Raw genomic sequence first — 25894 nt, 5'->3', positions numbered from 1 at the left:
CTCAGCACCACACCCAGAAATAACTGGCCCTGTAACCTTGAGCAAGTTACTTAACCCCGATTGCTTAAAAAAAAAAAAAGAACTGGAAGGGACTTAAAAGACCATCTAATGCAATGTGCACCCAAATCCCTGATCTAGTATCCTTTGACAAGTGACCATCAAGCATCTGCTTGAAGAGCTCTAGTAAGAGAGAACCCATTATTAAGGCAGCCACTTTTAGACAGCTCTAATTGTGAGGATGATTCTAAGTGCTAGGAGGTGGTGAAGTAGATAGAGTGCTGGGCCTGGAGTCAGGTGTGACCCTGTTTGCCTCAGTTTCCTCATCTGTAAAATGAGCTTGAAAAGGAAATGGCAATAGTATCTTTGCCAAGAAAACCCCCCCAAAATGGGTCACGAAGGGTTGAACATGACTGAAAACAGCTAAATAACTGTTAGAAGTTTTTTCAGAAATCCAACTCTCTTGGCAACTTAATAAAACTAATAACGTCTCCATGATAGCCCTTTAAATACTTGAAAATAACTATCATTTCCACATTGTCTTCTCTAGGCTAAACATCCTCAAAAGTCCTTCAATTTCTCCTCTTGGGGCAAGATTCTGAGGTCTACTTGATTACTTTTCTTTGGGCACTCAATAGGTGATTAATATTTTTTCCTGAAATGTGACTTTTGGAATTGAACACCAACCAAACTCAACTTGTGCTTTAACCAAGGCAGAATATAGTAGAATTTATTACCTCTCCCATTGAATAAAACTTGTACTCCTTACTTCCCAAAGTTGCTGTGAAGAACTTTGTAAACCTCAAAACATTATACATACGTGTGTATGTGTATAGCTGTAACAGTGTCCCAAATGACTATCCCAAAAATCTACCTGGCTTTGAGTTAAAAGAATAATAATGCTATAGCAACCCTCTCCCCTCCTACACTAAACTTTACTCCCCACTCTCCTCCTCACTTTTTTCAGGTCACTTAGGATTTATCGCATAACCTCAAGGAGTATAAAAAAAGTTTACTTAGAATAACAAGTCCCTCCACCAATTGTAGCAGCAAGAAAATATCAAGTAACAAATGGTATAAAATACAACAAAACGGATAGCAATGGAAATACTGGCAACCTGGTTTCTCACTCTGCAGATTCTCATCCTTTAAGGAGCAGGGTTACCAGTCCTGGAGCTCCTGAAGGAGTAGCTGTGCGAGAGCCATCATGTAAGTAGGTGCTTGACTGTTGCCTGTCCTTCATTTTTTTTTTGCCTTTTGGAGGGCAATTGGGGTTAAGTAACTTGCCCAAGGTTACAAGGCTAGTTTTTTTTGTGTGTGTGTGTAGGTGTTAAGTGTCTGAGGCCAGAACCAAACTCTGGCTCTCCTGATTCCAGGGCCTGTGCTTTACTCACTGTGCCACCTAGCCACCCCTGTCCTTCATTTTCAAAGCTTTTGGGTGAACTGGATTTAAGTGAGGCAGTTGCACCAAGCTATCAGCCTCACTATCTCTTCTAGAGTCATGAAGTCCATTGGCAGGACAAATAATAGCCTGGATGCGGCAGCATCTTGCATGTCTGACCAAGCTCTTAAGTGCTCCACAGCACTTGCTTCAGCCGCCTTCATGGCCAACAAATTGTTCTTATCTGCCCGTTCCTTTGGGGAAAGTCTTCAGGTGCTTGGGGAAGACACCCTTCAAACTCACCAACAGGTTTATTACCCCTCAGCCTGACTTAGCCCCTCTGCCAAGACGGTTTGGGGCTGGGGGGGGTGGGGTGTAGAGTCACTGTTTAATAAATGTTTACTGAATAAACGAACCAGACCCGAAGGATAGATGTAAATGAGGATATCACTTCTGTGTCCTCCTCACTTCTGGAGATAAAAAATTCCTATGCTGGGTCCACACTCGCTGCGGGACCTTACTCAGATCACTTAACCTCAGTTTCCTTATGTGTAAAACGGCTTGTAGTGAGGAACAAATGAGATTAAAGCATATACGTAAAGTCATTCGTCTTCCGCCCCATTTCTACCTCCTGGGGGAAGAGGAAGCTCACGCAATCTCAGGGAGGCACCCTACTGAGTTTTCTCGCGAGAATTCGCGCCCCCAATCCCGGGGTCTCTGCAGGGAATCTGTACCGAAACCATACATGTCATTGATCTTCCAGGGGTGGTTGTAAAGTTCCGGTACCTTGCACAGAGATGGCCGGACGCGCAGGCGTACAGAGGCGCCTCAGACCTCGGTGACCTTGCTCACGTGATCTATGTCTCGGCGAACGGTGGCCAGACTGTGCTGACGTGTACTGTCACCCTGCGCCTGCGCTTGAAAGGCCGTGGGATGGGTGCACTTGCGCAGTGCGGGCGTTTGGAACCTGGGTTCATTGGGCGGTGGGAAGAGGAAACCGTTCTCTGGTTAGGGTAGGAATCGGGCCTGGAGGAGAGGCTTCGCGGAGCTATCTAAGGTGGGCTGAACGAGCGAGGGAGTACCTGGCATGACCCCGCTGTGAGCCCTGCAGGCTAGATGATGGGACGACGCCGGGTGCCGGAGCTGTACCGGGCGCCATTCCCCTTGTACGCGCTGCGGGTCGAACCCAGTACCGGCCTCCTCATCACCGCGGGCGGGGGCGGCGCCGCCAAGACCGGCATCAAGAATGGAGTGGTGAGCCCCCGGCCTGGGAGAAGGGGACCCCGCGGTCGATCCGCCCAATTCCCCAACCCGGGACCACCATCCCTCTCCCCATTGTCACAGGCTTCGTGTCACCCCAGGGCCCCTGTCCTCCCACCCCTTTTCTGGTGACTTTTGTGCCCCTCATATTTTAGAAGCCTCTGGTGCGTCCCCACCCCTAGTGTCTAGTATAATGTTCCACCAGAGACCGCAGGACCGATGGACTCTTCACCCGGTGTTGCTCAGATCTGTAGCTTCTCCCCTCCCTCTCGTGTTTCCTCCCCTGTGCCGCTGATGTGTCCCTGCCCGGATTGGTGGTTTAGCTGGGCTCGGAGCAGAATGTTTGTTTTCCCTGCGATGGTTTTTCACTGTCATCGGTCTTTGCAAGCAAGACAAACTCCACCACTTCCTTTACACAATTAAGGGAAATGTACAAGGCCAAGTTAAAGTTTCCCTTTTGATGTTTTAAGAGATCAGAGCTTTTGGAGATTTTCAGCTTTTACCCCTGTACTCAGTTGAAGGAGATAGCCTGCCTCAGAGAGGTTTTCCAGGAAGTGGAGTTTCCAGGGACTTTCTTTGAAAATGAATCCTGGGCATAGACTGAGCAGACCTTATCTTGTTCTATTTCCACAGCACTTTTTGCAACTGGAACAGGTTGGTGGAGCTTTGAGTGCCTCTTTGCTACATTCCCATGACACAGAAACTAAGGCCACCATGAACCTTGCCCTTGCAGGCAATATTCTTGCTGCAGGGCAGGATGCTAGCTGTCAGCTCCTACAGTTCAGACCTCAAGAGCAGGAGACCAGTGACAAGCAAGACAATGAGGGTGAGAAGCCTCATCTCAAACTCCCAAGAGAGGAGCTAGTGAATTCACCTTTTAACTTTTTTCACACCCCTCCTCCTTCCACCCTGGATCCTCTGAGGAGAAACAGATAATCACTACAAAGCTATATCACCACACTTCTCCCACAACCTTTTGTAGAAGTTGTAGAGAAAAGCCAAGTGGAACTATTGAGAAATCTAGAACCACAGTTTGTGATTGCAGGTTCCCAGGAGCAGGGCCTGAGGCAAAGGAAGGGGACAGGAGCCACAACTGAAACACAAGAAACTGGGGCATCAACCCAGCGAGAGGGGGTGGAGCTGAATGTGGAGAACTTGAAGTCTGTGCAGACAGATTTTGGCTCTGACCCGTTGCAGAAGACTGTATGCTTCAATCATGATAATACCTTGCTTGCCACTGGGGGCACTGATGGCTTTGTTCGTGTTTGGCAGGTGCGAGTTTCTGGGGATAGGCAGGTGTGGCATTGGGGTGAGGCATAAGTTGTAAGAGAATTTGAAATGGGTCTTGGGTGAATTTGATGATTTAAGTCCCGAGATAGTCTGTGAGAGTCAAGCACTGAGTGGGAAGAGAAAGCCGATTTAGTGGTCACTGAAATTAGAGTCAGTTGGCCACTGTCAGCGGTCCAAGGTTATATATTTGTGATTATGATTGCAGGTGCCTAGCCTTGAAAAGGTTCTGGAGTTCAAAGCTCATGATGGGGAGATTGAAGACCTGACTTTGGGCCCTGGTGACAAGGTGAGAATATTGAAACAGTGAAAAAAGATTAGAAGTTCAACTTGTATAGTATGTGTGTCTCATTAATGACCCTTCCATGTCCTTCTTTCTGTTTCTCCATCAGATGGTGACAGCAGGCTGGGATTTTAAGGCCTGTGTGTGGCAAAAGGACCAGTTGGTGACAGGGTTGCGCTGGGATGAAGACTTGCCTCCTTTACCTGACACACCTTACCGCTATCAAGCTTGCAGGTGTGAGGGCTTAAGAGGGAGGGGGAATGGAGAATCCTGCATGAAAGGAGGGGAAGACCCAAGAGAAGCGGGATAGGGATTAGTTCTACAAGTGCCCAAAAAACACAGATGGGGAAAGTTGGGTTGGAAATTACCACTGGTCCCTGAAAATAGCACTTCTAAATCCATTGAGAATAGAAGAGGGTAAGAGGAACTCTGTGGGGATCTGAATAGCACCACCCCTGGCCCCCAGGTTTGGGTGGGTGCCAGACCAGCCTGCTGGGCTGCGGCTCTTCACAGTGCAGATTCCACACAAGCGCCTGCGCCGGCCACCACCCTGCTACCTCACAGCCTGGGATGGCCATAATTTCCTGCCCCTTCGGACCCAGTCTTGCGGTAATGAGGTCATTTCCTGCCTCAGTGTCAGGTATGAACTAGTAATAGGACTGGTAGACTGAAACCTGGGAGTGGGGAACTGAATCGAGAGGATTTGGGGGGAGGTGAAGATCTCTGCAGATGCCATGGAATTGATGAAAGTTATACTTTTTTGCAGTGAATCAGGTACCTTCTTAGGCCTGGGCACAGTCACTGGCTCTGTTGCCATCTACATTTCTTTTTCCCTCCAGGTAAGTGGGTAGGGTGGAATTGTAAATAGGATAGTATGAATGTCAGGAGGGAGGTCCTGAGGAATGGAAGTGGAAGTGGTGTGTTTGTACCCATCTGTTTGTCTGGGAGAGAGAACAGCCCTGCACATGGAGGGAAAGACCTGTTGGTTCAGCATATGTTTGCCTGTGGGAAGGGGCAAAGCTCTCCTTGTGACCTTCATGACAGCTTCCATTCCATTCTCCTCCCTCCAGCGCCTCTACTATCTTCGGGAGGCTCATGGCATCGTAGTGACAGACGTGGCCTTCATGCCAGAGCAGGGGTGTGGCCAAGAGCTGTTGGGGTCTCATGAAGCAGCATTGTTCTCTGTGGCTGTGGACAGTCGATGCCAACTACATCTGTTGCCCATTCGGCGTGAGTTTGGGGGAAATAGTGATGGGAAGAACTGGAAGCAGAAGGGGAGAAGTGGGGAATGGGAAAGTATGGTGTCGTTTCTTGGAAGCACAGTCATTTTCTCAGCATGTACAGTTTGTACCAACGAGGCTGGTCTATACTTTGTTTGAGTGCTCTATTCTCTGCACTTTCTTCTAGGGAGTGTCCCTGTGTGGTTGTTGCTGCTGCTGTGTGCTGGGCTCATCATTGTGGCCATCCTGCTGCTTCAGAGTTCCTTCCCAGGCTTTCTCTAGCCTTCCTTGTTTCTTGGGGGAATCAGAACCCTGGACATTGAAGAGACCAGAGCCAGTCAAGGCCTAGGGCACCACTATTTCCACAGAGACTGGAGCTGAAGCTGCCCCATGAAGATAAGGAACGTGATAGGGGCCCCCTCCTCACCTAAAGGCTGAATGCTGCTGGACCCCGGGCTCTCAGCACAGGTTCTCCACATTTCATCTAAGACTGCAATTTTTGAGATACCACTCATTGCTCCTTCCAAGAGCAGAGCTGAAACTGTTCGTGAGAGGACTGAAAATGTGACAGCTGTCCCCACCTCACCCAGAGTCTGGATACTGCACAGCCCCTGCCAGCCAGGGGACAGCCCTTTCCCCTCAACAGTGTGAAGATGATTGAAGTCTTGGTGGCTGTACTACCCCCACTTTGTTTGAGGGGCTCATCTCCCTCTTGCTGCTTGGTGATGAAGTGAACACATCTCATCCCTCCTCTGCCATGAAGCTCTTGTTCATTTGCCGCTGAGATTAAATCAGTGTTCCAGTCCTTAATAACTGTTATGGAACCTGGAGGTTTCACAAACAAATTAGCAGACCAGTAATGTCTCAACAATAGGTTTTTTATTATGTCTAATTTTCATTCACACAAGGGGAGGCATAAAGCCTAAAATGAAACAAGCAGGAATTTGGGAAAATGGGCAGCAAGGGCAGGAAATAGCCAGGTCTGTCTCTAGGACCTTGAATGTGGGCTGATCATCAGCCTACACTGGGAGGAGGAAAAGTGGAGAAGGGGGTCAACGGTATTCTTTTGGAAAGGCTGCCCTTGGTCAGCACACCCAGTCCTCCTAGTTATTATGTGGGGGATGTCATTACCTTCATCCTGGGGCAACTCTGAAGCCAGTAATGGTCTCAGGTTTTATCAGAAGGGCCATGTTTTCACCCCAGCCAATCTGGTTGGTTTCCATTCTCCTATAGCGCTGGCCATTACCTAGCATCTCTGCATATGTGAACACAGCCTAGCCAAATCAAACAATTAATACAAACAAGAGATGTGGAAGTTTACAGAAAGTGGTAAGAAGGGGGAGAAAATATTCCTAGTGTCCAGAACAGAAGACAGACTCACCTGGCCCACAGTTAGCCAGCCTGGCTATAGTTATAGTAAGTTTGGGTCATTCCTAGCCATAAGGGGAGGAGAAGGCACCTCACCGAGTCAAAACAAGTAAAAGTTAAGATTTAATAAATGAGGGGAAGCTGAGCTGAGATCTATGGCTCTTCTCCTAGGAGTCTGTCAGTCCTTGGTCTTCCCTGGAAGGTGGGGTTTTGCTGAGGGCCTGCAGTTCCCCTGCATGCTGGAAGACAGCGGCAGCATACTGGTGAAAGAGGCGGCTCATGTAACAGTACTGCCATGGGATCAGCCCCTCCAGGAAGCCGATGTGGCCACCCCGGGATGTAATCAGCAGTGCGACATGTGGCAAGTGTGTAGCAGCCTGTAGTGGGAAAGCTAGGGGTGGAGGGAGGAAAGGGAAGGGAGAGCTAAGTTAGAAGCCAAAGGCTTTATGAAAGCTCTTTACCCCAGCCCTGGAAGCTGGGCCCGTTTTCCCTAGAATTTGAAGAATAATAGCTAATGTATCATACATTAAAGTCTGCAGATCACCTTGCCAACCTCATTTGAGTCTCACAACAATCCTGTGAGATATGGGTACTATTGGTTATTCCTATTTTATAGATGAAGAACGAACTTCAGAGAGGTTGTGGCTTGTCCAGGGTCATACTGTAAGGAAGTGTCTGAGGCAAAGTTTTAATCCAGGTTTTTCTGACTCTCCAGCACTTTGTCCCCTATACCATGCTACCTCTCAATGCTGAGGATGAAGGGACTCACCTTGAGGTGGGGAAAATGGGTCATCTGCTGCATTGAGACAGAGTACAGGGACACAAATTGCATCCACCTTGGCTCCAGGGCTTGCTGAATGATAGTAGGCGTCACAGTCTTTATAGCCAAAGGCCAGTGTGGTGTAGCGCTCATCAAACTGGCGGACTGTACGGGCCTGACAGGGACAGAATCCGGCTTAGCAGTTACAGACATGGAGAAGGCTGCTAAAGGATTGGGGCAAAGGTGGGGGGTTGGTTCTCTACCTTTAGCACATAGTCCACATCCAGTTTCTCTTCCATCACCTTCCTATGTCTGTAGTAGAATGTGTTATGTCAGGGGAGCAGTTGAATCTCTTAGTCTCCAGTAATCTTTCCCTAATTCCAGCCTGACCAAGTATCCCTCTCCCACACTGGCCACCACCCTGTCCTGCTTTTTTTTTTTTTCAGTAGCAAAAGGCACAATTGTACTCAACCAAAACTTCCTCCCTTTTCCCCGCCCTGTCACTGCCCTACCGTCCCACAAATCGGCAAAGTGCAGCTGTGAGGTGCTGGTTGAAGAGCAGTGCATTGAGTGGTGTCTCCAGAGAGCGAGTGGTTTCAAAGGAGTCCCAGCATGCAGACAGGGTCAGTGCTGCCACCAGCCCTGCGGCATTACCTGTCTGTGCCAGGTGGTTCAGCACCAGGACCCTGCAAGAGATTGGCATCAGAACTGTAAAAGGAAGGGAGAAGGGAAGATTTGGACTGGTCTTACTAGGAGATGGTCATCACTAAATGAAGAGATAGAGATAAGGTAACCAGCAGTGAAGTGATCATTTAGGGAAAGGAAAAGGAATAATTAGCTGAGAGTTGGGCCTATTCAGGATGATCATGGTCTGTAAGGAAGCAGGACCGGAGGCCTGTTGGAGGTATGAGTAAAAGATGGGACAGATTTTTGCTAAGGAACAACTACAGCCTCTTATCTCTCAGGTCAGCTCTAATAATCTGGTTGACTCTTACCCTCCTAGTGAGATTCCTACAGCCAGCAGTGGGGATTGTGGATATTGGTGCTTTATGTGATTCACAACTATCTCCAGGTCCTCTGTGTTACCAGCGCAAAAGGCCCTGTGGGTCTGAGGACAAATAGTGTCACATAAAGATAGGAATGGACAGAAAGGAGCAGGGCTTCAGGAGATGAGGTAGCTCAGTGGGACGAGGTGGAAGAGGGGAGTGATGCAGATAGGTGCAGGGTCTGTAAGGAGACAAGGCCAAAGGCTACAAGACTGCTGAGGATGATGGGGTCAGAGGGGTGAGAATTTAATGCTAGAAAAGGGAATGGAACTCACCAGCAGTTCTTCCCCACGGCAGCCCCGGTTATTAAACACAACAGTCCTATAGCACAAACAGGCACATCTTAGCCAGACCTGCCCTAGGAGGCCTTTATATATTTTGGGGTGTTTTGCCCAGAGATTCCAGTCATGAGGGACCCAAGTCTAGAATCCAGAATTCTTTCCACCTCCCATTATGTTTAGGGCATACTGCCCTTCCCTCTGCACATTCCTCCCTGCATCTGCTTCTCCATCCTGGACTTCTCAGACACCTGCCAGCCACCCTCAATTACAATTCTTACCTGTAGCCATCTAGAGTGGCCTGGTATACTAGGTGAAGGATATAGGTCTCCTGGCTGCTGCCTGTGATGCCTGGGAGCAGTAACACAGTGGGCCGGATGACAGGGTCAGGGTATTGGCTATTCTCAGGTTCTTTGGCCCAGTCTAGCAGCAGCTGTCCCCCATCAGGTGTCTGGAGAACCTCACTGTAGAAGGATGTATACAGAAGTATATCTAGGAATTTCTAGACCTTTGTTCAAAGAATTCTGTTAACACCCCAGCTCTAAACCCACATGACATAACTCTCCTTCCCTACCTCAGAATCTCAAGGCTAAGTTAATAAAAATGACCAACCTTAGTGTTGTTTATTTAGTGGCTTAGGGGGTAGGGAAGACATAACTAGATAGGGGTGTCAGATTTGCTGGCTGGCTATGCCAGCAAAACTCCCAAGTATGGCAGGAACCATATTTAAGATGTAATGGGGAAATGTTTAACAAAACAAATAAAAATACAACATAGAATAATATTAACTTGTGGTTTTTTAAGTCAATATGTTGTCACAAGGGTCTCTGTGAACTACAAGACCCATCCAGGTGCAAAAGAGGTTTTGTTCATGATCACAGAATGAATGCAAAAGTAGAATTGTGGTAAGAGGGCAAGACTAAGGGCTGACTCTTGGTATTTGTAGTGTAGTGGCACCTTTTGTGCTTGAGTTCTGCCCAGGGTGCATAGCCCACAGAGGATGGGATGGGGTCAGGTAGCTAAACAGGGCTCCCTCTTTTTTAGCCTTTCTCTAACCCCTCAGATCTTCTCACCTCCAGTAGGAGACAGGGGGCCGAGACTGCACAAAGATTCGGAGGACAGTTTGAAGCCTCCCTTCGAAACACCAGGGCGTAGGGTAGAATGTTTCCGTAATAATAGGGCAGTGCTGCTTCAGGAAGGCCCGGAACTGGGGCCCAGCCACCAGCCGAGGCTTCTGTAACCACAGAATACAGTCTTATCTCATTCTCACCTCTTGCCTTGTCCCACCACTGCTTCCCACAATAAGGCTGGTGTAGCATCAGACTCTACTGGAGGACTAACCAGATGAGTGGCTCCTTATCCATCCCTAGGGGCTAGTCTGCCTGAGTCTTGATTCATAAATGTGGTCTTGACCAGGGTGGACCTGTAGGGCTGAGGGGATCTTCTCTGGTCTAATGGTAGCTCCCATACACCCCCAGTCTGAAAAATTGCTAGGAGCCCAAATCACTTACAGAGTGACAGGGCAAGCCCAACCAGTAACAGATTCTTCAGTCTTCCCTGGAATGTGTATACCCCAGGACTGATCCCAGCATAATCCCAGTGGCTGCTCAGAGCAGGGATAACCCAGCACTGCACTGCATTGGACTAGAACAGACATCCAAGTGATTGTTATCTGTACCAAGCAGTCTGATACAGGACTTCAGGAAACAGAGACAGACCCATACTCACCTCTAAGCTAATTACAGAGTTTGTGTACAGCATACAAACCACTTGTGGAATACTTGCTCACAGAAAAGTGTACAAGAAGATGTGCTTCCGCCTCAACAGCACCACTGAGCCCCTAGCTTGGCCTGGATCTGGGAAATGAACCCGCACACATGACGGGAACCCAGATGGTTAGCTCTATTCAAGTCACAGACTGGTTCTGTGTAGCCTAAGGCAGTTAAAAGCTTTGTGGGTTTCAGGTAGATAGATGATAATGATGGCTGACATTTGTATAGCATTTAAAGTTTGCAGAGAGAGCACCATTTACATTTTGTCCATTTGATCCTCATAGCAATTCTGTGACATGTAGATACCATTATTAGCTCCATTTTACAATTGAAACCAAAGCTGAGAGAGAGAGATTATGATTTGCCCGGTGACATAAAAAGTATCTGAGGTGGAATTTGAACCCTAGTTTTCCTAACTAAGTCTAAGCACTTTTCCCACTAGGCTGTACTCACTGCCTGTCAAAGGGAGCTGAAGCCTCTTAATGATGAACTAATCTAGGGCAAGCAGAATTTCAAAAATAGTCATGAACAGGTCAAATAAGGATAAACAGTAGGTGTTAGTAGAATTCCTTTAGGGCTGGGTTGTATTCAAGGAGTCCTCCTAGCTCTTTGTCCCATCCCTTCCTATCACATCCACCAAATACTCAAATAGATCCTTCATCGAAGGGATGTATAGATTGCCTTCAGTGGTGCAGATTATAACCCATCCTTCCTACTTATCTTGTTAAACTCTTGTCCATGTCCTCCCATAAGTTTTCCACAGGGGATCCGCCCAGTGTACAGTTTCTCCTGACAATAAGAAGTGTGCCAATGGAGCACACAAGTTACTGGTTATCCTTTGCTTTCTTTGCCTGGCTAGCTATCTTCTTTAATGACATCTCTTGCTCTAGTTCTTTGTAGTTCCTCATTTACTATATGTTGTAGCTTGTTTACATCCACCATGTTTCTCCATTGCCCTGAGTGGTACTAATTTTTAATTCTTTGGAGACTCTAGTGTTTCATGACTTGTACCCATACACACCACTAGTAGAAAGAATATTGGTGGGGGCGGCTAGGTGGCGCATTGAATAGAGCACCGGCCCTGGAGTCAGGAGGACCTGAGTTCAAATTTGGCCTTAGACACTTAACACAAAACTAGCCATGTGACCTTGGACAAGTCACTTAACCCCAATTGCCCTCCAAAAAGCAAAAAAAAAAAAAAAAGAATATTGGTGGAAGATGGGCCTTGCATTCAAGGAGAACCTAAAGGGTCATTAAAGTGACTTAGAAGTTTCCTGAAGACTGTCCATCCCTTTCCTCCTGCTTAATTCTAGGTTCACTCAACTCATCGTTCATTTTCACTGTCTTTTCAAGACAGACAGACAGACACACACACACACACACATGTTCTGTAGGCTATCCATCTAACTGCATGGCATAATCTGGTCAACAGCCATTCATTATCACCTTTGTTTTTCCATGTGGCTAGTTAAGCCAAATATTTTTATTTTTATTTATGCCCTTTTTTTTACACCTCATCTATTTCTAAATATTGAAACTTCCCTTGAAACAGAGATTTAGCAAAGCCAAACCAAACCAAAAGATGCAGCTTAGCAAAACCAATTGACACATCAATCAACCATGTTTGATAACACATGCAACATTTTACATCCATATTCCCTCAGCTCTCCAAGAAGAGAAGAGATTAGTCCAGGGATGGGAAACCTTCAGCTTCAAGGCCACATGTGGCCCCTCTGGGTCCTCAAGTGTAGCCCTATGACTGAATCCAAACTTCACAGAACAAATTCCCTTAATAAAAGGATTTGTTCTGTAAAATTTGGACTCAGTCAAAAGGCTGTACCCAAGGACCTAAAAGGTCACATGTGGCCTCAAGGCCAAAGTTTCCCTACCCTTGGACTAGACCAAAATCTTGGGTAGTTATAGATCTATTTGGTTGAGTTGCATCATCACCACGTCCTCTGTGGCAAATTGGCTGGTCTAATCAGCCCCCAAAAGGTTGGGTCTCCCAAACTACTGTGTACTCACTTCAGTTAAATTTACACACACCTCCTGCTAGATCTCTCCCACCTTTCTATGTTTTACTTCAGTGACAAGCCTGTAATGCACATACTTTGTTGATTGAGTGCTCCTTGACTGCATTTCTCGTTCATTTTCTCTTCTTGGGCCTTGGAAGAAAGCATCTTTCTCAAGATCTTTGCATCTGGATAGTATTAAGGGGAGATGAGGTCTAAGGGCAAAGCTTTATCCATAGCTGTCAGGCAGGTCATAAGAGGTGCACCAGGAATGATATGAAAGTAACAACCAAGATGACTGAAAACATAGTTCTCAGCTGCTGCCCCATATAATCCCCATAGCAGCAAGTGGAGGCAGAGGTCTGAGCCAATCAGAGTGCATGTGTATGGAGAAGAAAGCCAAAATGCTTCAGGCTCAGAAACATCCATCCCAATTCTGGTGCGGGTCTTAGGAAATTGTAGGATACAAATAATTCTTCTCTCTCAGACCACTGCAGTAATCAAGAAGGAAGGATTAGAGGGTAGGGAGATCACACTGATTTAATGGCCACTGAGATCTGCCATGTTCCTTAAGTTCGAAGCTATCTGAAACTTTCATATTAGTTTGCAAGGAGGCACAAGGGCCTGGCACATAATAGGTGCTTAATTAATGTTTGTTGATTGATTATGCTAGAGTGCTAATAAGGTAATGGGTATGATTCCTGTATAGACTATGAACTTCACCCTAGTTAAATGTTTCATGGCCATATTGTATGCTGTAGATCACAAGGAGGTGAGAGTGTGCTTGGACCAGTACAACTCATTCAGTACTACTCAGAAAAGCAACAGCAACAACTCAAGTATATATCCTATGGTGTTGCATAATATCAATAATTGTTACTAAGCACTTTACATACATTATTTCATTTATCTTCATGATAACCCTGTGAGGTTAAGTACTACAGATTTATTATCCCCTTCTTATTTATGACACTGGAGACTCAGACTGACTTGCTCATGTTAAGTGTTTGAGCTGGCATTCAAACTCAGATCCTGCTTGATTCTGAGTTCAGTGGTCTTTCTATAACACCACACTGCCTCTCTGACACTAGTTTACTAACACTGGGAAATTTTCCTTCATATTAACCACAATTTGGAGATTTGGTGTTTCAAGACCCATAAAATGTGTTAGGAATCTCTATACACTTAGTTATAAACAGAGGAAAAAAGGTTTAGAGAGGAACCATTCTTGCCAATGTTTGTGATCAGAATAAACAAAACTTGCTTCAAAAGAAGGAGCTTTAGAACAACTTCTCAAAGGACAGAGGTGAAATTAGGGTTGTTTTTTATTTTGCTGGTGGGGGTAGGGTGTTGTACTGTGGGATAGACATAAATATCCTGGTAGACCTACTTCCTTGGAACAAATAAGTTTAATGAAAATTGGGAAGGAAGTACACATTTGAATTTGGATTAAATGTATCAAAGAGAATACATTTTATTAGTTTTTTTAAGTCAAATTAAAATGTTGGCTTATAAAATCATCAGCCTCCTGACTAGATTTCCCCACTATTTAGATGATAGTAGGGCCTTGTCAGAGGGGACTGTAAGAGCAAAGAGCCAGGCACAGCTACCCAGTCAGCCCCTAAGCTGGGTGTGGCAGTTCTTCCAGCATTCAAACAAGGTGAGGTTCCATTATTCCACTTCTAAGCTGTATGAGGTGGCTCTAATAGTAGTAATTTTGGAGTTTAGCAAGTTAAGGAACCCCACAGGCTTCTGAAGGCCTGGCTCTTTCACCCAGTGGAACTAATGAACAATTTTCCCAGTCAACATGGGAAGAGAAAAATATATAGAGTGATGGCAGTTTTGCTGATTCCTAGGACCTCAGGGTTACTACTCCTTTTGCCCTACCAGAGTACTTACCTTTTTGCTCTGACATATACCTGAATGGCTAAAGGTATTGCACAGAGACCTTAGTTTCCTTCCCACCAGACCCCTGTCTACAAACAAAGGGTGCCTGAGAGCCAGGTGCTTAACCCAAAGTTATGGCCAAAATGATAGGTAACCTGCAAACACTTTTTTTTAGGGGATTCAAGCGATTCCAAGGCAAATGGGGCAGGGATCCCATCAGTTACAATCCCTGATGACAGATGGGGAAACGCTAGCCATAGCTGGTTTTAGAGTCACTCAGAATCCCTGGGGAAGGAGTAAGGTAAGGGACCCCAAACACTTTTGCAACGTACCCCACAACCAGGCTGTTCGTTACTCGATGATATCCTTGACCAGGCTCCCAGCCCAAGCAGCCCAAAGTCCCCGGCAGCGCACCCACCTGGGGCACACATGCCCAGTAGTAGCCCAGGTAGAAGACGGCGCTAAGGCCCAAGAGGAAAGGGATGAGCTCGCTCCAGGAGCCATCCTGCTGGCCTGGATCTGCGATCAGCATCGTCAGCCCGAGGCTCCCTTCTAGCTGCCCAGTTCGGGCTCCAAGGGCGAGTCTTCAACTTTGAAGGGAAGCCCCGCCCCCACGAACACTGGGCCCCACCCCGTGCACACGATTGTCCAATCGTGTCGGGGCCCCGCCCCCGCCCCGATGGTCCCCGCTGGGCCCCTCCCCTACAGGAGCCCCAGCTGGTGGACCGAGGAAGAGTAGGAGAGAGTGAGTGGGAGGAGGACCTAGAAAATGCCGAAGAAACTGAGGCCCTGAGGGGGTCAGCCGACCCAAGGGCACGCAGGGCAGAGCCGAATCCCAGAGCGCCCAGGGATCTTGGACACGGACCCTACACCTGACCTCCCGGCCGCGGGCTCTGCAGCCTGGACTCCTGGACAAAGACAACTGGCGTGTTTTAACATGGGGTCTACGCACACAGACCGCTATACATTCAGCACAGTGCCCTCATCCCTGGTCTCTTTTCTTCCCCTTCTTTTTTCTCCCCAGTCCTCATTTCTCTCCCTCTCCCTCGGAATTAGGAAGGATTCCCCCTCCCCCACAAGCAGTGCCACAACCCGCAACAGTCACGTGATCGCGCTGTTACACAACATCACACCTAGCACTCACAAACAAGGACACAGTGATCATACCGTTACGTGTCTGATATATCCCAGTCTTTCTCATATACATAGAAGCTGTGGCACACAACAGTATACATCAAAAATACACCCCTCCTCCTCTCTTCCTTCTTTTTCTTGTCCCTCCCTCCTTTCTTCCCTCTTCATTTCTTCCTTCCCTTTTTCCTTTCCTTCCTCCTTGCTTTCTTCCTCCCTCTGTCCTTTTTTCTTCCTTCTTTCTCCCTTCTTCCTTCATTTCTTCCTCCTCTCACTCTTCTCTCCTTTCTTCCTTACTTCCTCCCCTCCTTTCCTTCCTTCCTATCTCCTTCCTTCCCTCCTTCTTTTCCTCCCTCATCTCTCCCTTCCCTTCCTTCCTTCCTTTCTTCTTTACTTTCCTCCTTCCTTCCTCCCTCTCTCCTTCCCTCACCTCTTCTTCCCTCCCTCCTTTTTTCTTTTCTCCCTTCCTCCTTCCTTCTCTTCTTCCTTCCCCTCTTCCTTCTCTCCCTCCTTTTTTCTACCTCCCTCCCTCCTTTCTTCCCTCCCTTTTTCTTCCTGTCTTATGTCTTATCTTTTTCTTTCTTCCTCCTCCCACACACACACTCATCACTCCCACACAGAAGCAGTGAATGCACATAATATCCAGATAGTCACAAGGCCAATGCAACACCCTCCAAAGTCTTCCTCTATCAGGTACACACAGAAGCAGTGGCTGAACACCCAACACACCTCCCACTGTCACTCACTCTCTGTCTCTCTCTCTCACACACACAGAGGCAGTGGCACACACAGTAGTGATGTACAGCATCCCCTACTGTCTCTGTCTCTACATCCATCTGTGTCACACATGATGCAGTGTCATGATTATACATCCAAAACATGTTTTCCCTACACACACAGACAGACACAACAGATAAAGCGATACACAGCCAATGTCCTTCCCATCAGCGATAGCCACGCATTGCTGTCATATAGTTACACACCCAACACAAACCTCCCCCCACAAAGTGACACCCAACAAGGTACACAGTCACATGCTTAACACAGCCCCCTCCTCCCCATCCCCGCGCCAGTTCCCTTTTGTTTTTTGTGTCTCGTCTTTCTGTCTCATTGGTACACATGATTAAACACCCAATGCAACATCTCTACCCACACCTCTCCAGGTAGTGGCAAGTTGGAGGGAGGAATCGACTGATGATGGGACGGCCAGGATGCAGGCTGGGGTGTGGTGGGGCGGGGCTGTCTTCCCACGTCCTGTGGACTAGAGGTTTGCTGAGGTCTCCTGCTTTCCCTCTAGCCCACTGCTCCGGGCAGAGGCTGTTCCTGTGCCCGTGCCCGCAAGGGCGGGGGGGGGGGGGGGACGCTTGGCGACGTGGACTAGAATCAGAGGGGGGCCCGGGGGGGGGGGGGGGCCGGGGCGGGGGGCGGGGGGGGGGGGGGGGGGGGGGGGACGCTTGGCGACGTGGACCAGCCACGTGGAGCGGACCTGGGGCGGGGATCTGCCGCGGCTGCTGCGCGGCAGGAGAGACAAAGCCGAGGAGCCCTTCTCCAGCCAGCACAGGATCTCACGCAGCAGGTGAGTCTTGAGCTGTCCAGGAGTCCCAGGGCTCGATAGGGGCGCTAGGCTGCCCACGGGGGCGTGGGAAGATGGGAAGGTTTTTTTGGGAGACGGTCTGATGCTAGGGTAAGTGTGTGTGTGTGTGTGTGTGTGTGTGTGTGTGTGACTGACAATGACCAGTGACAGGCAGAGTCAGAGTCGGAGTGTGTTCCCTTATTCGATGTTTCAGAAGGTTTGAGTTGGACAGTAAACATAATATGAAGCTAACAGTGTGATGCATCTGAGGAAACACTCCAATTGATAAAATACTAGGCTGAATGAATTGAAGTAAAAGGTTTAGAATGAGGTAAGTGATGACTCCAACGTCCCGCTTCTGGGAAGTGTTTGATCAGACCTGAAGCATTGTCTCCACTTCTGGGGTCCATGTGTCAAGGACAGACATTGATAAGCTTAAGTATATCCAAAGGAGGATGATCCATGATGGTAATGATGGGAGGGAGCTGGATGCCAGATAATAATAGTGATGGTAGTGATATTTATATAGTGCTGTAACTTTAAGGTTTTCGAAGTGCTTTACACAGATCATCTCATTTGGTTCCCAGGAAAACGAGAAGTAGGTGTTGTTATTAATCCCATTTTACAGAGGAAGAAACTGAGGCTGAAAGAGGTTTAGTAGTGTGCCCAAAGTCACACAGCTAGTAAGTGTCTAAGGGCAGCTATGTGGCATGGTGAATAGAGTGTCCTCTCTGGAATCCAGAGGAGCTGAGTTGAGATCCCTTACTCAGATACTTACTAAACTGTGTGAGCAACTTAATTAACCCTGTTTGCCTTAGTTTCTTTATCTGTAAAAAGAGCTGGAGAAGGAAATAGCAGGCCACTCCAGTATCTTTGCAAAGAAAACCCCAAATGGTGTCAAGAGTTGGACAAGACTGAAATGACTGAACAACAACAAAGGACAATAGTAATAGTAAGTAACAAAGGACAATAAACAACAATAAGTAAGGCAAGATTTGAACTCGGTTCTTCCTGAGAAGCCAGGAAGTCTGGGGTCCACTGACACTTAGGTCATATAAGAAGCACTTAAAGGATCCGGAGAACAGTTATGTGAATGATTATGTGCATATCGGGCTGTCACGAGTAAGACTTGTTTCAGAGGATAGAACCAGGAGAAATGAGAACTAGGAGCAGTTAGAGGAAGAAAGAGCTCACTTCAGGAATGTTCAGGAGCTCAATTCTGAGGTGTTCCATGAAGGCCTATCCGGGATGCTAGAAAAAGAGGACTGAGTTTCAAGCCCTCTGAACTGGGCTATTGCCATAACCTTCTAATTGGTCTCCCTTCCCCATCCCAAGTCATCTTCCACCTAGCTACCAAAATGTTTTTCCTATATTCCATGCCCAGAACACACTTTTCTACCTTTAGAATCCATTGTTTCAGTCACGTCCAGCTCTTCATGAACCCATTTGGGATTTTCTTGGCAGAGACACTAAAGTAGTTCGCCATTTCCTTCTCCGGCTCATTTTTACAACTGAGGAAACTGAGGCAGAGTTAAGTGACTTGTCCAGAGTCACACAGCTGGTGTGTGTCTGAGGCTAGATTTGAGCGTAAGTTTTCTTAACTCCAGGTCTGGTGCTCTATCCATGGAGGCCTCCAATTGCCCTTTTAAAATCCAGTTTCCTTCCAAGCTCTCAGTTCAAGCACTACTTTCTGAATAAAGCCTTCCCTGTCTCCCACCCCCACCCCAGCTGCTAGTGCCTCTTTCTCCAAACTGTCTTGTATTTATTTTGTATCTACTTTAATAGGTATATGTTTGTTGGTACCTCACCTGCTATAGAATGTAATCTCATTGAGAGTTGATACGATTTCATTCTGTGACTAGCATAATGCTTGACATAGAGTAGGCCCTTAATCTATGCTAGTTGAGTGGTAGAGGGACCTCTAAGGTTCCTTCTAGTTATTAAGACATTAAGACTCAATCCTTGAAATGTTGTGTCTATGAAAAAAATTCTTATCAAGTACTGACCTTGCAGAGCATTTAAATAATAGATTAGTTATAGCCCTCTTCAGTTTAAAAGAAATTTGAAACCTGCTAGGGAAGATAAGGTATCTCCATAAATGACTATAGAAATGTCATAAAGGACAGTATCCAAAAATGCCTTTTGAACTGGACTTTGAAGCATGTAGAAGATTTCAGTGGGCACAGATGAAGGTGAGAAGGGCATTTCATTTCAGGCAGAGAGTATGGAAACAAAGAGTGGGGGGGGGGGTTATGGGCCAAACCAAGAGAACAATTTATACAGTAACAGTTATCTTGTAATGATAATCAACTATGAAAGACTTAGTAGCTTTGATCAACACAATGACCGACTACAATTCCAAAGGACCAGGGATGAAACATGCTATCTATCTCCAGAAAGAACCAAGGGATTCAAAGTGAAAACTGAAGTATATTTTTTCTCTCTTTCTTTGAACATGGCTAATATGGAAATTTATAATTTCCTATATATAATATATCTATAATATTGATAATGGATTTTGTTTTTCTTGCCTTCTTACTGGGTTGGGAAGGGAGGGGGGGAAGAGAATTTTGAATTGAAAATAAAATAAAATTGAATTCAATTAATTATTTTTTTAAAGGACAAGAGTAATAGACGTCATCAAAGAACTGTATTGCAGGGACAGACAATGGTCATGGGGCAAGAGCAAGGGATTCACATGGATAGCCAGAGTCCTTCCCTTCTAAGGGGAGAAAATGAGGAGGGCCTCTAGTATTTGGGTAGACACCTTGTGGCAACTTTTGGGAAAACTTGGAGAAGAATGAGCCAGCATGGAGGAGTTGTAGTTGGAATTGTTGAAGAGAACTCTCAAAATGATGAGACCACAGACCCAGCTGAGTCTTTGAATGTTTAAACACTGCTTGGTCATTTGTTGTATTTCCTACCATCCACTGACTGGGGGTGAGATGGGAAGGGTTACCTTCAGGAAGTGTAACTCGTCATTAGTACCAACTAGTGCTCATAGCAGTCAACAAGCAGAACAGCTGTGGATATGTCTTTTTTTTTCCTGGGAAATTAAAAAATAATTCTTTAAAAGAGATAAGGTGTATTTGGGGAAAACATAAGTAATGTGCCATAGTGGTAAGAGGGCCCACACTAGAGTCCCTAGCTGCCTTCCTATCCTTTGGATTTTTCCTGCATACTCAGGAGGTAGCTGCCAAGACTAGAAATCCCATCTTTCAAGATTTCAGGTTCCTGGCTATGATTAAGGAAGAAACACTAGGGGGAACAAAGACAGCTAGGGACTCAAAGTCACTTAGGCAAATAACTGTTCTTGCTGCTATGTCTCAAACTGTATATCCCCATTTCAACCACATTTCACCTTCCTTTCTGCCCCTCTCTCTTTCCTCCCCTCCCCCCGTGTCCAGGAAAGAGTTAGCAGAGTTCCAAAAAGAAGGTAGAATTTCCTTCCAGTCTTTCTCATAGCCAACTGAGGGGAGGAATTCCCTCCTGATTCTTTGTCCAATCATTTTTTGACTGAGTCTCAGCCATCTGGGGCCAAAGAATTAATCTATCAGAGTTTGAGGATCATATGCCCTTTAGCAAGTGATCATGGCACAGATACCCACAGACAGGGGCAAGAGTATAGGCCTAACATGTTTCAGTCTCTTCTTTACTCTGTACTACTCAATTGTGTACCTTTTGTTTTCACTCTATGATATCATTGAGATTCACCCTCAGTCTGAACACCTCCAGTGAGAGAGAGCTGTATTTCTATAACTCTGCCTCCTCGTCACATTCATTCCATTAATTAGAAGAATGTTTATTCATCAGATACGTAACATACATGAGTGCAAGCATGTATGTGTATTTACATATATGGGGAGGAAGAAGGTAAGTAGATGATGATGGAAAGAAGCTGGACACCAAGTGATGATGATGATGATGAAGATGACTACAACATTTATATAGTACTTTAAGCTTTACAAAGTGCTTTACAAAATTTATCTTATTTGATTCTCATACCCCTGGGAGATAATTATCCCCATTTTACGTATGAGTAAACCGAGGCTGATAAAGGTAGAGTAACTTGGCCAAAGTTACACAGCATGTGTCTAAAGAAGGCTCTGAAATTCCAGTCTTGATTCCAAGCCCATCCCTAGATGCATTTCATAAGGGTAGAGCTAACATTATGAGGAGGTGGAGCCATATGATCTTATGAATTCTAAAGAGTCTCCCTCGAATAAAACTGTATCCTCCTCACTGGCCCTTTGGAGCTGCTAGATATTCCATCGTTATAGCTCCATTCATTTGAGTTAACAAGTGTCCTCTCTGAAGATGTCAATTCTCCTTTGAGGTATCCCTTCTGAGAGCTGATCACACTTTAACCAAGAGATAATCTTGTTAGTTGCCATTTGAAGTTCTAACCCAAGGGAATGGGAGTTTTAATGGGGGACAGGGAATGGAAGATGGGTTGAGGGTGGGGAAAAGGGAAAAAGGGGGAATTTTAGAGGGTAGGGCATGGAGTGGAGAACTCTGGACAGTCTGATAGCAGCATGAACCCTTGAGGCAGCCAGGGGCAGAAAATCCTTCCAGTTGTTACTTTATATTTACTTTCTTGTATACAGCATTATTTCCTTTTAATATGATGTAAATTCCTTGAGGGTAAGGTCACCCAGCTAGCGAGTGTATGAGCCGAGCATCAAGTTCAGGTATTCCTGAGTCCTAAAACGTCAGAACTGGATGGAAATTTAGAGATTGTTGTTTCTATCACAGTCTTTTACAGCAATGAGTCTCTGTCTCTGTCTCTCAATTTTTTTTTTTTGGGGGGGGGATGGTTTGTATATGTCTCTTAAGTTTGTCTTTCTTCCAGTTTCTATCTTTAAGTCTTCATCTTAATGATATCTATACCTTTCTCTCTTTTTTCCCTGGAGGTCTCTGTGTGTTTCTTTTCTTTTTGTTTTCTTGACCTGCCCTGTTCTTGGGTTCTTCTACCTCAGGAATAGTAAGGTTAGGGCATAAGGGCTGGGTAGCCCCCAAGATGAATGCATGGTAAAGGGGGTGGGTGGGAAGGGAGGTAAGTGTCCAGTGGTTTGGTGGCAGTGAAAGGGGTTTTGGAAAAAGGGTTGATCTGCAAGTCAGAAGATATTTTAGTCCTTATTCTGCTACTAGCTGTGTAATGTCGAGTGACTCATTCCAGCTTCTCATCTCAGTGCCTCAGTTTCCTTATCTGTAAAAAGAGGGAGTTGAATTAGGAGATCTTGAAGGTCTCTTCCAGCACTTTTTGGGGTTGTCCTTTGGGCATCTTGTCCTATACCAAGCACAATGCTGTAACTGGCCCCTGGGAGGAAGAATAATAATTGATACTGTTATGGCCCTCTAAGATTATAAAGTGTTTTACATTTTAATGATCCTGTTAGGCACTACAGATGTTATTATTCCCATTTTACGGATGAGGAAACTGAAGCCCAGAGAGGCCATTACAAGACATGCTCACTAATCACATGTCTATATGGCAGGGTTTGAACCCAAATCTCTCCTGATTCCAAATCCAATGCCCTTTTCACTATACTACACTGGTAGCAGAGGTGTAAACCCTCTGCTTCCTAACTCTCTGAACTTGGTCTTGGCTGCAGCTTCAGGGAAGATGCTGTCTTTGTCACTGTTGCTGTGGCTAGTACCTGTGGGTCAGGCTGCTCCCAAGGATGGGGCTACCAGGTAAGTGAGGCAGGTAGCACGTGTGGGATGAGGGAGGCAAAACTATGGGGCTGGTGGTGGGGAGAACCTGGGGCCTGGGGGACACCTGAGAAGGTGGAGTTGCCCATCTATATCTGTGGAGATAGCTGTCACACACTGGGAGTTCTCTACACAAGTGAACACCAAAATTATGTTGCTAATATTTCTTCTCTGTCCTACAGACCTGAACTAAATCTAGCCTAGCCCTTGTTCTCATTCTCCATCTTGACCATTGAGAGAGGGAGAGAGACAGAGACAGAAAAAAAAGGAAAAGAAGAGAGAGAGGGGGAAGAGAGTGAAAGAGTAGGGGGAAAGGGGAAGAGAGAGGAGAGAGTGTGTGCTAGGCAGTTGTAAAAAGAGGGGCATACAGACTCTAAAGCTGGAAGGAAGTCTGGAGGATAACTTAATTTCACAATGGGGAAACTGAGGCCCAAAGAGTGACTTTGCCCAAGATCACCCAGGTGGGAAGAAGCAGAATTGGGATTCAAGTTCCAGTCCTCTGAATGAACCAAGGTTCTCCCTTCAGGGTGGCAAGAAGGTTCCAGTGGCCAGTATGTCCTTTCCCTTGAGTCTCTGTCTCTTGGGACCCTGGTGAGGGAATCATTTTTCACTTACTTTCTTATGCTGAGAAGTATCTTTGGCCGAGGGACTTGGAGAATGCAGAGTCAACTGACCTGGGCCTCAGTAGAGTGGCTTTATAGTAAGTGGCTGGTCCTTTGCCTCTCTCTCCAGGGTGGAGGCTGAAGGAGGACCTGATCTGCCATCTAACCCTTTTCAGTCAGGCCAGGAGCAGTTCCGGTAAGTAACCTGGGGTAGGGTTCAGGGCCATAAGGGGAAGCCCGAAAAGCAGGCCCCCAGGGCTAGAAGCCTGGGGCCTCTCAGGTGCTGATCTGTTGTTCCAACAGTTTGCTACAGAACTACCTGAAGGGACTAGGACAGTCTTCTGGCGACCTGGAACAGCTGAGCCGAGAACAGGGTAAGCTTGGGCCAGTAAAGATGGGCAGGAGACCTACCTAAGTGTCCCAAAGGACCCAGGGTGGGGAGTCATTTTACCCACATCACCTCCAGTCTTGTCCTTTTTTACTCCAGCACCTCCGCTAACCACCCTCTCCCCCACAGTACTGTTATATCTCTTTGCACTCCATGACTTTGACCAGAGTGGACAGCTGGATGGCTTGGAGCTTTTGGCTATGCTGAAGGAAGCTCTGTTTCCTGGGGCCCATGCCTCATCTTCTACAGGTCAGGTACGGACTACTGTTTAAGGTTCCCAGCTGGAGAAGAGCTTTCTGTTTTCCACCTCCAGTACTTGTTCATAGCTTGCTAGGGCTATGGGTGGTTATGGTGAATGCAAGAGGGGCCAGTGATAGGGATCCTGAGAACATTTCAAATTGTTTCAAGGCCTAGCAGGTTCGAGCCCTGGCAATGACAACAACCAACCTGGTTGTGTTACTACAGGTGATCAAAATAGTGGACAAAGTGCTGGAAACCCAGGACCTGGACAGAGATGGGCTGGTGACACCTGCGGAGCTCCTCACCCTCTCTGGAAATGCTCTGGGGCACAGAGAGCCACAGGAGTCCTCTGTTCCACCTCCTCAAGATTCAGAACTTGTTGGCAGTCCTGCCATGCTGGCTATAAAGCTATTAGAACAAGGCACTGGGGAGGCCATGATCCAGGAGGGAGACACAGGCCCTGGAGGGGAAGATGGAAAGGTCATAGACCCTGGGCAGGAGGCTAGGAGCCTGGTGGAGGCCATAGATATTGGAGAGGAGGATAGCATGAAGGCCACAGATCCTGAGCAACAGGCCAATAGCCTGGGGGATGCCACAGGCCCTGACAAGGAGGATGGGAGGAAGGTCACAGACCCTGAGCAGGAGGCCAGGAATGTGGGGGAGGCCATAGGAAGCCCTGAAGAGGAAGTGGGTTACCAAAGTGAAGCCAGAGAGGAGGTCAAGGGTCCTCTAGGGGAGGTTGGAGAAGGGATGGAGATTATTGTGGCCGAAGTGGGAACCCTAGAGCTAGAAGAGCGTTTGGAGCCTAGAGCACTTCCAGGTGAGTTTGGAGGTCATGCAGTTCAGCTAGAGAATGATGAAATGTGAGTCTTAGGGATTAGGTCACAGCCCTGGAAGCCTCAGTCCCACATGAAGACATCAGAGAGGTGTGTGTATGTGAGTGTGTGTGAGGTAGGGTATGCAAGTCCCTGGTACTTCCCTAGGGCACCTGTCTCGGCCCACCACTACTCACCCTTTTCCTGGTCCTAATATGGTGGCAGCCCTTCATTTGGTTCATGGAGAACCCAGAGTTCAGGTTATAGAACAATAGTGACAACCTACCCTGAAACTCAATTGTCATCCTAGAAAAAGCAGGTAGGAGCTGGATCTGGTCAGAGCCCATGGGTTTGTGCTGAATGACCAAGAACTGAATAGTGTTTGCCTGATGGACACTTGGCTACACGTCTAGTCCAGGTGAATCAGTCTGGTACATGGATGAAGGGCTTTGGGGAAACGGTGGTCAAATGGCCCTAAGTAATCCTGGGATGCACAGACCTGTGGCCTCTTTGTGTAAAAGTCTGAGAGAATCTGAGGTAGGCTAGCTCCAGACCAACCTGTGAAATGGGAAATTTCTATCTGGTGCCAATAAATGCCCTTCAATCCCTTTCCTTTTACTTAATTGCATTTGGGGTGCCCCTGGGTGACCACCATCTCTTCCTCGGTTTATTTTCTCCCTTCCAAACCCCATAGGTCCTGCCTCATTGGTCCCATGACTCTGCTCTGCTAGCCCTGTTAAATCCATGTTTGTGTGTCCCTCCTCCCAAGTTGTTAGCGGGACTTCTAAGGACATCCCGGCTTTCTAGAGCTCTTGACAACATCTGAAGTGTTTGCTTACAACATCCCTGCAGAGTGGAGAATACTGACTCATTTAAGGT

At 46.8% G+C, this 25894-nt stretch overlaps 3 protein-coding genes across 6 annotated transcripts; 2 read left to right on the top strand and 1 right to left on the bottom strand.

Moving 5' to 3' along the window:
- Nucleotides 1-1192: 1192 nt before the first annotated feature.
- On the top strand, nt 1193-6299 carry PREB (prolactin regulatory element binding). 2 transcript variants are annotated; one of them, XM_069072049.1, is made up of 9 exons: nt 1248-2632; nt 3272-3464; nt 3684-3910; nt 4134-4214; nt 4318-4442; nt 4675-4848; nt 4975-5047; nt 5279-5438; nt 5616-6299. In XM_069072049.1, the coding sequence occupies exons 1-9, from the start codon at nt 2495-2497 to the stop codon at nt 5708-5710; spliced, it is 1266 nt and encodes a 421-aa protein (XP_068928150.1). In that variant the 5' UTR covers nt 1248-2494; the 3' UTR covers nt 5711-6299. The 2 variants fall into 2 exon arrangements, with proteins under 2 accessions (XP_068928151.1, XP_068928150.1); XM_069072050.1 differs by lacking the exons at nt 4975-5047; nt 5279-5438 and having other exon boundaries at nt 1193-2632; nt 4318-4509; nt 4656-4848.
- A 291-nt stretch (nt 6300-6590) lies between these two features.
- Nucleotides 6591-15136, bottom strand: ABHD1 (abhydrolase domain containing 1). The gene is made up of 9 exons (XM_069072051.1): nt 14970-15136; nt 9954-10114; nt 9162-9344; nt 8878-8923; nt 8552-8664; nt 8069-8242; nt 7820-7868; nt 7566-7731; nt 6591-7187 (listed from the first exon to the last, which is right to left on the bottom strand). Exons 1-9 carry the CDS (start codon nt 15081-15083, stop codon nt 6964-6966), a joined length of 1230 nt encoding a protein of 409 aa, XP_068928152.1. The 5' UTR covers nt 15084-15136; the 3' UTR covers nt 6591-6963.
- A 2002-nt stretch (nt 15137-17138) lies between these two features.
- On the top strand, nt 17139-25623 carry CGREF1 (cell growth regulator with EF-hand domain 1). Of its 3 annotated transcripts, XM_069072054.1 has the most exons (8): nt 17139-17258; nt 18074-18207; nt 18720-18842; nt 22871-22952; nt 23703-23768; nt 23876-23946; nt 24090-24214; nt 24426-25623. In XM_069072054.1, exons 4-8 carry the CDS (start codon nt 22882-22884, stop codon nt 25065-25067), a joined length of 975 nt encoding a protein of 324 aa, XP_068928155.1. In that variant the 5' UTR covers nt 17139-17258; nt 18074-18207; nt 18720-18842; nt 22871-22881; the 3' UTR covers nt 25068-25623. The 3 variants fall into 3 exon arrangements, with proteins under 3 accessions (XP_068928155.1, XP_068928154.1, XP_068928153.1); XM_069072053.1 differs by lacking the exon at nt 18720-18842; XM_069072052.1 differs by lacking the exons at nt 18074-18207; nt 18720-18842 and having other exon boundaries at nt 17149-17258.
- Nucleotides 25624-25894: the final 271 nt, after the last annotated feature.

Source organism: Petaurus breviceps, unplaced genomic scaffold, assembly GCF_028583685.1.
Source record: "Petaurus breviceps papuanus isolate PSGF00001 unplaced genomic scaffold, PetGlider_PUasm1.0 90845, whole genome shotgun sequence".
NCBI classification, from domain to species: Eukaryota; Metazoa; Chordata; class Mammalia; order Diprotodontia; family Petauridae; genus Petaurus; species Petaurus breviceps.
Note: the sequence above shows the minus strand (reverse complement) of the source record. Positions and strands in the feature narration are given on the sequence as shown.

Excerpts from the sequence above, each read along its gene's own strand:
- ABHD1 (XM_069072051.1), bottom strand. The coding sequence starts at position 15,083 with ATGCTGATCGCAGATCCAGGCCAGCAGGATGGCTCCTGGAGCGAGCTC. Across the intron at positions 8,243-8,551 it reads GTAGGAATCTCACTAGGAGG|GGTCCTGGTGCTGAACCACC; the intron begins GTAAGAGTCAAC and ends AATCTCTTGCAG. Across the intron at positions 7,732-7,819 it reads ATGTGGACTATGTGCTAAAG|GCCCGTACAGTCCGCCAGTT; the intron begins GTAGAGAACCAA and ends TGTCCCTGTCAG.
- CGREF1 (XM_069072053.1), top strand. The coding sequence starts at position 22,882 with ATGCTGTCTTTGTCACTGTTGCTGTGGCTAGTACCTGTGGGTCAGGCT. Across the intron at positions 22,953-23,702 it reads CCCAAGGATGGGGCTACCAG|GGTGGAGGCTGAAGGAGGAC; the intron begins GTAAGTGAGGCA and ends CTCTCTCTCCAG. Across the intron at positions 24,215-24,425 it reads CCTCATCTTCTACAGGTCAG|GTGATCAAAATAGTGGACAA; the intron begins GTACGGACTACT and ends GTGTTACTACAG.
- PREB (XM_069072049.1), top strand. The coding sequence starts at position 2,495 with ATGATGGGACGACGCCGGGTGCCGGAGCTGTACCGGGCGCCATTCCCC. Across the intron at positions 3,465-3,683 it reads TGACAAGCAAGACAATGAGG|GTTCCCAGGAGCAGGGCCTG; the intron begins GTGAGAAGCCTC and ends TTGTGATTGCAG. Across the intron at positions 4,443-4,674 it reads TACCGCTATCAAGCTTGCAG|GTTTGGGTGGGTGCCAGACC; the intron begins GTGTGAGGGCTT and ends CCTGGCCCCCAG.